Below are 12,115 nucleotides of genomic sequence, written 5' to 3' on the forward strand. Positions count from 1 at the left end.
ACCGATCTAAGATGCAAATGAAATCTAAGAATCATCTAAGATTCAAATGAAAAGTTCTATAAAACATCTTGCTTTTCAGTCAGATCCAACTTCCGGTTTCGGGGATTGTATAAAAATGTCTATTCCACATAATTTAATCAGGTTTATCGGGTTAGCAGATTTGGATAGTCGATAAAAAATTAACTTTTTTCAGTTTTAGTGGTATTCAGTTGTCGACCAGAAGGCACCTAAAAATTTAATTCGTGCTATGATCTCTCAAAGATGTCTTAACTGATTTTCAAATGTTTTGAAACAAATGTAAAGTGTACAGCTACTCAGGTGAATTTATCTGACTTCGGCCATACCGCTTTTAGAATTCCGGTTCCAGTATAAAATCGTTTCTCAAAGCTCAATCGTTTTCTCAAAAAAAGCCTAATCAAATTTCAGAAACAAAAATTTTTATTAAAACAAACTTATATACAAAAATTAATTATTTTATCCAATTATGACTTCCGGTTCTCGAATTACATGATGATGAATTTTTAAAATTCAAACCGATATAGAAGATGACAATCCCGAAAAGCTTCAAAGTTGAACTCAAAACTGTTGTAATTTATTCGTCATATGGCCATACGAATCGGTTTGGGTTATGCTGGTTCCTGAATACCGGCTCTGGAAGTACCTTAAATTACCGTAAACTCAAGAGTGGAACTTACATATCATGGCATGTTTAATCAATTATCACACTTCTAGATTCAAATTCGATCCGATTTGCAGTTTCGACATTACAGAGTAATGAGTGATTAAAATCTCAAATTGTCGCTTAAAACGAGGGTCATTAAAATAATGTCATGAAAACTCAAACACCGAAGAATATTCATGCAAAAAACACATGCGGATTGATAAAAATAGGTATCATCTCACTGCTAGGTGGATTAAACACGTTTTTATATATAGAATTCGCTAGAAATTTAGGAAATTATTCCGAGGCCTGGAGGGCCGAATGACATATACCAATCGATTCAGCTCGACGAACTGAGCAAATGTCCGTGTGTGTGTGTGTGTGTGTATGTGTGTTGTCAACTAAGAGGTCGAGATCTCAGAGATTGCTGGACCGATTTTGATCAAACTGGTCGCAAATGAAGGGCTCCTCGTCACCCAGAACGCTATTGAATGGTTTTGAGATCGGATGTTTACTTTTTGAGTTATACGAAGTTTTATGTCAACATTTTTAGTTTTTTGACAGTATCTGTCACAATTGATCTTGAAAACAGAATATGTTTCCAGACTTACATTCCGCACGGTAATACCTATCCAACAAGCCATAGATTGTTAAAATCCGTCCATTTTTAACAGAGATATCGAAATTTTTGTGTTAACGACTTTCCCCCCTATTCCAGCAGTAGGAGTTTTGAGCGCTTTATGATATGCTTGGGAGCAACGGAAAACACGATTTTTTATACTGTTACATACAATTGTTTCTAAGTACCAAAAAGACTGTGTACAGCATCCTTTTTCATGACATTTAGCCTCGGACCGATTTTAGCACGGCTCGTTTTTGGCAACACAATCGTTCGAATATGACATATATAAACCAGATGATGGCAGAATTTTTTTTAATTATATTGTTTTAAACTACTTACAGCAATAAATGCTGGAAGAATACAACATTCATATACCATTCGAATCAGTTCGTCGAGATCAGCAAATGCGTGTGTGACAAATAATTTCACTCAATTTTCTCGGAAAATTTCTTTTCTACAAATTCAGATTCATACGAAAAGTCGTATGCTCCCAAACAAAGTTCCTGAATTATGTTTGGTTCCGACCTCTGGTTCCGGAACTACAGGATAATATGTGAAACGAAATCAAAATTGTGTCTTCTCGTAGATGGCTGAACCGATCTAAGATTCAAATCAAATCTAAGAATCATCTGAGATTCAAATGAAAAGTTTCAGGATCGTATAAAACATCTTGCTCTTCAGTCAGATCCAACTTCCGGTTTCGGGGATACAAGGCGATTAGTATAAAAATTCTATTCCACATAAATTAATCAGGTTTATCGTGTTAGCAGATTTGGATAGTCGATAAAAAAATTAACTTTTTTCTGTTTTAGTGGTATTCAGTTTTCGATTCAGAAGGCACCTAAAAATTTAATTCGTGCTATGATTTCTCAAAGATGTCTTCACTGATTTTCAAATATTTTAAAACAAATGTAAACTATACAGCTACTCAGGTGAATTTATCTGACTTCGGCCATACCGATTTTAGAATTCCGGTTCCAGTATAAAATCGTTTCTCAAAGCTCAATCGTTTTCTCAAAAAAGCCTAATTAAATTTCAGAAACAAAAATTCAAATTAAAATAAACTTATATACAAAATTAATTTTATACATACATACAAAAATTAATTAATTTTATCCAATTATGACTTCCGATTCCCGAATAGGGGAAAAAGTCGCTTACACAAAAATTTCGATATCATCATATTTTCGAGATGATGAATTTTTAAAATTCAAACCGATATAGAAGATGACAATCCCGAAAAGTTTCAAAGTTGGACTCAAAACTGTTGTAATTTATTCGTCATATGGCATACGAATCGGTTTGGGTTATGCTGGTTCCTGAATACCGGCTCTGGAAGTACCTTAAATTACCGTAAACTCTAAAGCATGGCATGTTTGATCGATTATCACACTTTTAGATTCAAATTCGATCCGATTTGCAGTTTCGACATTACAGAGTAATGAGTGATTAAAATCTCAAATTGTCGCTCAGAACGACGGTCATTAGAATAATGTCATCAAAACTTAAACACCGAAGAATATTCATGCAAAATACACATGCGGATCGATAAAAAAAGGTATCATCTCACTGCTAGGTGGATTAAACACGTTTTTTATATATAAACCTTATGATGGCTAAAAGGATCATATTCGGACACATTTTTGGAAAACCTTTTCACGCTTTTCATAGAAAATCAATGAATTTAAAAAATTTCAACGAAATCGGTTGTTGAAATTCGTTGATTTTCCACGAAAAGTATGAAAAGTTTTTCCAAAAATGTTTCCGAATATGATCCTTTTAGCCATCATAAGGTTAATTTGGAAAGAAAATTCATGCCATCGATTTATTTTTTCAAATAATTGTGAAAGATCACAAAAAAACTCATTTTTTTCAGAGCTATTTTTGATAAGATTCGGTAAATCCTCCGAATTTTTGGCCTGCAGATAGATAAAAGCTTTTCAAAGGTCTATATGTTTTTGGTTTCGGCAAATTTTTTAAAATTTCCATCGAAAATTTCCTAAAACCACCCGCGCGCATGGTACTTGAACGATGGCCTTAATGCACAAACAATCTCTTGGTGTCTTTCAAAAATCGAAGAGAAAAATTTTGAATAGAATACCACAATATTATACATGAGAAAGGCAATGTAACACATTAAAAAAAATCCAATTTTGCTTGAAAAAGGCCTACACCAAAGGCCGAAACGTCGGACAGTAAACAACATTCGTTCGTATTATAAAACTGAGACAGCCGTTTGATATACCAAAGAATTTAAAGCTTTCGAATGTTGGGTGCATCATAACTATGGTTCAAGGTAATCTCTGGAAACAGACAACACTGATTTCTCGTAAAAATGTGTGTAGCTAAGACTTCTGTTTGTGACATTTATTATTATATTCCCTGTTTACCGGTTGTCATAAGATATAAATTTAAATTTATTAGAATAATATGTGTAGATTTAATGCTCTTATTTGTCGAAAATAAACAGGATATTTACAATAACCAGTCAAAAATTTGATTCAAAAAACAATATTATTCAAAATCTAGCATTGAATCTACTCACAATCGCACGGAAGCTTAACTGTAGAAACAAAACCTATTTGATATGAATCAAATAACAAATGATTCCAAGTGAAAAGAAATTAGATTCAGATTCAAATAAATAATATTTTTGAATTTGAAGCACAATATAGTAGATTTAATATTCATTTTATTTATTGCTTTGGTTGTAGAAACAAGTATTTTTTTACTTTCAACAAATAATATTCTTGAATTCAAAGAACAATTTCAATTAGAAATCATTTGAATTTGAATTTGAATTTCTTATTCAAAAAGCATTGAAGCTATGCATAGCACTTTCTCAAAATAGATTAGAAAATATAAGATAATAAGAAAAATAACACATTTTCGAATTCCAAATAAGTGTACGAAACCAGATTAAAACTAGAAAATTATTATGAATTTTGTAGCTACAGAAACGATTGCGAAACTTAATAAACGAATGAAAAATACCAAATGATTTCTTTTTTTTGTAAACAAAATGAAACGGAATGTCGCAACATAATACATGTCTATAGTAATTACAAGTCTTACAATTTGAATCAATCTCGATTTTTTTAAGTGCGCCAAGTTAGCACACCTCACCGCTCGGGACATGGCAGTTTTTTTTTGTCAGTCGACTGCAAAAGCTACCACAACATTCACTGCAGCAGCCTGCGCTCATTGTCACACTGTATGACGTAGTAAGTTCCACAAGCTTTACCCATTCACTCACTCACTCATACTCACACACACACACACGCCCGCTTAATCATCGAACAAACGAGGCAAGACAAGCATGATCGAAGCAGCAAACGAGACAACCGGAGGAAGACATTCAAAAGCAAACAAGTAAGATCAAACTGACGTGATCCGGCAACCGCTCCGTGGCTGATCCGCGCCGGGCTGGGCAGGTCTGGGAGGCGGCACGGACGGAGTAACAAAATATAAAACAGTTCACTTTCGATCTCGTTGGAGAGCAACAATACGGTACCTATCCGTGCTAGCTCAGCAAGTGCCAAGTGCTCGCCTGGGTTGTGGAAGGGGTCACTGCTCGCAACGTGCAACGCTCTGAACTGGTGCCCCACTTGGAGGAGCCCTCTCAAGAGGCAGAGAGAGAGAGAGAAAGAGAGCGACTTGCCGTTTGCTCAGCTGATCGAGACTTTGGGGTCCCGAGAAAAAGCTCCCGCATGCTCAGCTGTTAGTGAACTTGAGATTGAGTGCTCAGTTTTCGCGGTCTTCTACACGTGAGAAACCGTAACGGTACATAACGCCTGTGAGCCGAACGTCGTGCATCGTCACGAACCACGACCACGAGACGGTCGGTAGCAACTTGTGTCTGCCCCCTGCTAAGCCCAGTCGAGAGTAGTCGAGAGAGCCCAGCTCTTGTCCCAACTTAGCACGATCTTTAAGACCCGGGGGCTCGTAATGTTCATTAAGAGAAAGGTTTTATATAGCGATTGCAGTTTTGGTTATAATTTCAGTCTGAGCAAAGCACGGATCGCGCGTTGATACTCCCTCACGCCCGATCCCCGATTAGTAGTGTAAGTCTGGTGGTCCCAGCAGGAGATTGTCCGCATCCTATCCCCGGTAGTCGCGTATAAAGCCTCGTTTGTTCTGGGAAGTGGTGATTCTAGCCTCAGGACCCACGCAACGGTGTCCTGTTCAAGAAGATCCAGTGGGATTCTACGGCCGACAGTGTCGGACAAGGAATTGAACACCTTAGAGTCAGCCTTGACTAGTTCCGAGTGCGTGCGTTTCATTGCTTAGTGAACCTTCGACGTGGAAACACCACCGCCTTTTTTTGTTGCCGATACTAGGCTACCTACGGCGGTGTCACGCATGGATTGGTCCAGTTCCGTGAAAGAAAAAAAAAGCAAACGCCCATTAGCTCATGCAGCTCAAGTGTACTCTGCTGAATTCTCACTTTCGGATTAACACAACGGTTTTCGCCATTTGATGGTTTTTCCCTCGGCTTCGGAGTGCGAAGAAAATACATTCGAGATAAATATAGCTCAAAAAAAAAAGCTAGCTAGCTTGGGGGTGCCTGGCATTGAAAGTTGAAGGCGAATTCTTCTCAAGTGTAATACTATTACTCATTGTTGGTGTGTCAAAAGTGATGAAAATGGTGGCCATAGACTGGCGAAATAGTGCAAACATGCTAGCCTTCGGTGCGATATTGATCCTGTGTGTCTTCCAAGTGGATGCCGTTCGAGTGACGCAGCAACAGCCGACCGCTTCCCGGCGAATAACAGGTGAGATGAGTTTTCTTTTTTTCTTTCCGAAAGTATGGGCATTAAAGGGGTAAACTTGGGATTCGATTGCCGTGCGTGTCTTGGGGACTTGTAAGTGGTCCAGCGACGAACCTGGAACGAATCTACTTGATGGACTGGGTTGAAGAATTATACTGGTGATCAATTATTTAACACGACAACGTAGTGGTTGTATCTGTGAATCGTCATTTGGAATCGCGTGGTTTGAGATTGTGGCTTTAGAGTAAATAAGGAAACAAAATCTTTTGAAAGTTCCGAAGTTAAATTTCTAGACATTGGCTCCGAAGCGAAATCACTCTTTTGATGGCTCTCGGACAAAGACGCCTTGCGACTTATTTACTCATTAACAGAGAGTGTACACCTAGAAAAAATCGTGTAAATTTACGTCTTTATCAGTGTACATATAAGGAGCATCGTAATTCACTTAAATTTACAGTTCAAAGCATATAAACAAAAGTCATATATTCAACTTCGAAGTTAATTTAACTTGAAGTTCAGTTTTTTCTAAAAGACAGTCTAGATCAACTTTGAAAAAAAAAAACAATGTATGCAATGTGACATTTTGAAACAAAGTCTACATGTCCAGAAAGTTTCATTCAAATCTGAGAACTGACAACTGCGAATATGATTTAGTGCGAAATTCGTCCTATACAAGTCAATTATATAATGAAAATTTTTCAACGAACGACTTAATCCAACAAGTCCCTCCGTAATTTTTTCCTGGGTACGCACCAGCCGATATGGTTTGACTGAGCCCTTTACTTTTTGTTTTTTGTTAGAAGTGTATATTTTCTCCCACCCATCCGCCAATTTGAGGTACGCACCATTAGGTTTATCATCCGAAGCCTAGAGATGGATGACTGTTACAAGTATAAAAAATTAAAAATATTTTAAAAGTAGAAGTTTGCATCGAAAAAGACAAAAAAAAATATTTTGACATGGTAATGGATGTAATATTGTGAATCACCGAAGAAATTACGATATGCTTGTATTTACGTCAAGCATAAATTTCATTTTTTATAAGAGCGTGGTCTTTGTAAAGATAAAAACAAAGAATATCAATGAGCATTTGGTGAGTTCCTTATTCTCTAGAATATCTTGCTGACAAATTGAATGATCATATCAGAAACTCGATCAGTTTGACGGAGTAGCATACACAGTGAAAAATTATGAAATTTACAAGTAAATCGTAAATCCATGTTTGACTACCTCGTTCTAAAAACGTACTTCGTTGAACGACTGAACGAATTACAATAATGACGTGAATCGAATACAATAATGACGTGAATCTGTATCAAACATACCCAACGTAAAAATAAATCAAAATGTGTCATTTTAATGCTTGAATATGTCTGTTTTGGAAGACGTAAATTTACATCATATTTCTAAGTGCTAAAGCAACTCTGCACACTTAGAAAAATTTACATCTCTATGGATGCACACAAAAGGAGCGTCGTGATTCCCTTATATTCACAATTGAAAGCATGTTAAGATAAGTCATATCATTAACTTTACAGTTAATGTAGCTGGAGCTTACATCGATACAGACGCCAAGTTTATTTTCACATGTCAGTAGATGTAATATTGTGTCATCACCGTAAAAATTACGGCACATTTGAATTTACATCAAGCGTAAATTTCATTTTTTCAAAGAGTGTGTATAATCAGAGGAATAGTATAATTTATAGCAGCTATTCCCAAACAGTGATCCGTGGACCTCTTGGGAATCTTTGAAGTAGTTTTGAGAGCCGTGAGTCATTTTCAACACAACTTTTTTTTTCTTTAAGCGAATTCTTTCTAGCAGTACGTTTTGTTATGTTGTCGTTTTGTCGAACATGTGGGTCATTTCACACCGAAGATTTTATTAAAATTTTAAACCTATAGCAAACAATCTAAATGGAAAATATCATTACCTGCTGGACTATGCCAGTAAAATGCAAATCATTTTGAAGAACGTTAGACTGAATTGTTTGGAATGTTGAGTTGTTTAGCGACTTTTCTGTTAATAGTGGAATTTAATACGATTTTTCTAGATAAAGTTGCTGAAACTAAAATATTTGGTTCATTCCACTGCTGACTGAAAAGTCGCGGTATAACTCAACAATGCAAATAGTAATTCTTGAATACTTCTACTTTTTGGAATAAAAAATTCCTCGTAATATACGAGTAATTCCAGACATAAGAGACGAAACTTCACATACCCCGGTTTGGATGAAACGTCTTTAGTACAGCAACCTATTTGCTTAGCACAGATAAAGGGACAGATTTTTAGAATCATGCAATTATTTTCGCATGTAAAGACTGTTCCAGAAAGTATGGACGCACTTTGATTTCGCTGTAAATAATTCACAAGTGTTAGATATTCCAATTTTATTCGATATACTGATAATATTTGACTACAACAACAGAATATTATTCTCAACATTTTCTACTTAGCCATTGTAGACTAGCTGGCGCACCTTCCTGCGAACGTTCCTCATAAAATTCCGTACAGACTTCTTGACGACAAGTTTTGACACTTTTTTCCCATCTTTTTCGAACTGTTGAATGGTTTCGGCAGCCGAGACATGTTTCCTAAGGTGTGCCTTCGTTAATTCCCAAAATTCCTCAATTGGTCGAAGTTTGATGGATTCATGTCTTTTGGGACGAAAGTGACATTTTTGGTAGTATACCATTCTACCGTTGATTTCGAGTAGTGGCAAGAAGCAAGATCTGACCAGAAGACAACAGGATCCTTGTGGCTTCGAATCATGGGTAGAAGTTGTTTTTGTAAACATTCCTTGATGTATATTTCGCTGTTCATTGGAGCAGTGGTGATGAAGGGTTTCGAAATTTTACCGCAGCTACAAATTGCTTGCCAGACCATAGCTTTTTTACCAAATTTTTCGACTTCAATCGATGTCTCGGACTGGTTTAACACTTGCCCTTCTCGCACCGTATAGTATTGTGGTCCCGGCAAGGATTTGTAACCGAGTTTCACGTAGGTTTCGTCGTCCATGATTTTCAAATCCATGCAGTTCAAATTTCCAGCAAGAATCGTATTGTACAGCTTTCGAACCCTGGTTTTGGTTGTTTCTGCTTATAGGTTCGAAGATTCAAACATTCTTTAGCACGAAGAACATTTGACTTCGAAGTGCCCACTTTTTTGTACACAATTTTTCGACGTTGTTCTGCTGAAAGTCCACGCATTTCGAAACAAACTAATGAAAACGAATAAACAACTGCACAAGTGGTTAGAGAAGAGTGTAAACAGGACGCAGCCATAAAAATTGACAGATTCCGAACCATTGCGAAATGGCAGCGGTTTTTGGTTGCGTCCATACTTTCTGGGACAGTCTTTACAGCCTTCGAATAGATGTGATTGGGAAACTGTTAGTTGTACAAAAACGGTGCCCAAGAAAAATTTGTGAAAAATTAATTTCTCAACGCTCTCTCTAGAAAAAAGTTCAAAGCTTTTCCAAGAAATAATAAACTAACCGAAAAAATAGATTTAAAAAAAATGCATCTCTAACTTTTTGCTTTTATCCTAAAGAAAGCATTTTCATTTCATTGCCATTATTTATCTTTCTCTCTCTGTTGTTCATTAGGAACAATGTGTATAAAATTGAGTTCAAGTTTACCTTATGTCCCAATACAAAGCCCACAATAGTTAATTAAAAACCATTTTAATCAAACTAGTGGTGTAATGATGCCTTTCTCATATTTCTTAACTTTTCAAAAACATCACTAGAAGGCTCTGTCAAGATTTTTTTCTTTTAAATCAAAAGCTTTCTTTAGGTATAAACTACCATAGCCATTTCAATTAGTAAATAGTTGTGTTCAGTTAAAGATTTAAATGAGGCAACCCTCCAAACTATACAAAATTGAACAAAGCACGCTGTGCGCTAGGTGGAGGTGTTTTCTTCTTCCGTACCAGCACGTACCGATGCGTACCGGTTTTGTATCATTTTGTATGACAGTTTGAAAGTTTTGATACTGATCGCTCTATAATTTCGGAACCGAAAGTCGGATCTGGATAAAATTGTACAGTATCTTTTAGGACAATGAAAGCGTTAATTTGACCTTTTTGCGTAAAAGCTTTACGTGGCCGATTGGCTTACATTTTTGTTAGTTAATTGTTTTTTTTTTGCTATTGGATCTCGTTGTCACCCATTTTCTAGAGGGAGATGAGTTTCCATTTCCATCCAACGAGGATCGGGGGTCACTTCGTCCGCGGCTTATCTCATCATCCATTGCTTCATCGTCGGTGTTGTGTGTGATTTCCGTTTTATTTTCGTTTTCCTTGTTGATCGTAGTCTTGGGCTCGTTGAGAGTTGCTGTAGATGCACCTTGTTGTACATTGGTTGCAGTTGCTGGTTGGTTGGAGGGTAAGTTGTTAACTGAAGCTGGTGTACTTTGTTCTGTAGGGGATTTGCATGGGATTCTTGTTTCCTTACCGAAAGTTACATAAGAAGGTATAGGCCTTTTCAAGCGCATTCGTAACAAATGTACGCCATTTAGAATACCGGTGAAAAAGCTCTACCACTTTTCTTTTTCGATAGGGAGAATCTCTCCGTATTGGGACATAGTTTTACGAATATAAGGATCGATGACGCTTGAGGGAAGATCATGCACACGCACTTCTACAGTTGTACTTAATGGAATGTTACTTAATGTTCTCGTGCTCCAAATAATGCACATTAATATTGTCTTTTGTGAATTAAATTGCATCCAACTATTTATAAAACTGGATGTAAACAACATTATTTGTCTTATTGCATTGAAGTAAATGCACACCTTCAAGATCTCGTACCGAAGGTCGAGTTTTGCACTGCCTGAAGTCAACAATAATTGTATTCTTTCGTACCGGCGGTAGCTTTTGTTCGTTTGGTTCACTCATTTTCGAGGTCGTTCTATTGTTCACTACACAATACTGTACTTGGTTTCTTTCGTCCCGAACCTAAGCGGTTTTGTTTTATCGACTAACTTGGATGAGATGTGAAAGCGAACTCATGGAAAATCAATGGAATGGAAAGTTTGAAGAAAACATTGATAAGCATAAAATAAGTAGTGGTTCGACATTCCTCACAAGCTATGTTCTTCAAAATAGTACCGAATGTCATGCAGACAATTTTCTTACAGCGGAAATAGTTTTCACAAACAATGATTTTAGAGATATTTGGATCTACGTAAAAGTGTTGGAAAGTCAATGTACACAGAAAATAATAATGAATTTTACAGGTGACATAATTCTACAAAAGATACAATTAATAACTACTTAACTTTTCAGATAACGCAATATTCCACTCGTACAGAATTTTCAAGGCTCCGAATGTAAATTACACTCGGTTACCAAGTGCCGCTGTAGGAATTTATATGTATAAATTATTCTTCAAGCAGATATGGGCTTCTGTGGTTCAGTCGATTAACTGACGTGTTTTGTGATTCTAATGTTTCTCGGTTCAAGTCGCGTTGTTGCTATCGATCTTTTTTTTTATTTTATTCGATTTGAGGCCATGTAATTTTCAAATCACCCAATTTCACATGTTCTTGAACATAGATTTGTGTGAAATATGACGCTCCATTTATGTGCGTTTTATAAAATCTAAAATCACATGTTTCCATCCCACCAAAACACTTCCAGAACCTTACAAATCACTTGATTATCGCAAAAAGCGCAAAGCACGTGTGATCGTCTCGACTACTGATGAAAAATGAACACAGGTCGACATCGGATAGTGACGGGTAAGACTAATAGTTCGAAATTCACTACTTTATATTAAAAAAAAATGCACCAACTCTCATTTTACCCATGATTTCAGAATCATGCTACGGTAATAGAGCGAGGTTCTAAGCCATTCGCAAAATTTTAAATTTAACCCAACCATTTATTCACTTTTTAACTAAAAATGTAAGCATTTCAGCAGAACGGCATGATAGCAGTGTAGTAGACAAAAAATGTCTTTAAATTCTAGCACAGAATGAAGGAGGAGATAATAAAAAAAAAGAAGTATTAAGCACACAACTTGTCACCTCACCATAAATGCATTGGGGACAAAC

General features: G+C 36.5%; 1 protein-coding gene across 1 annotated transcript in view; it reads left to right on the forward strand.

Moving 5' to 3' along the window:
- The first annotated feature begins 5,269 nt into the window (after nt 1–5,269).
- LOC131439092 (uncharacterized) overlaps nt 5,270–12,115 on the forward strand; it is a 445,155-nt gene continuing 438,309 nt past the window's right edge. Inside the window, exon 1 of the mRNA XM_058609702.1 lies at nt 5,270–6,058. Coding sequence (XP_058465685.1) covers nt 5,923–6,058 — 136 coding nt within the window. The 5' untranslated portion in view covers nt 5,270–5,922. The remainder of the gene's footprint in view (nt 6,059–12,115) is intronic.

Source organism: Malaya genurostris, chromosome 3, assembly GCF_030247185.1.
Source record: "Malaya genurostris strain Urasoe2022 chromosome 3, Malgen_1.1, whole genome shotgun sequence".
Taxonomy (NCBI): Eukaryota; Metazoa; Arthropoda; class Insecta; order Diptera; family Culicidae; genus Malaya; species Malaya genurostris.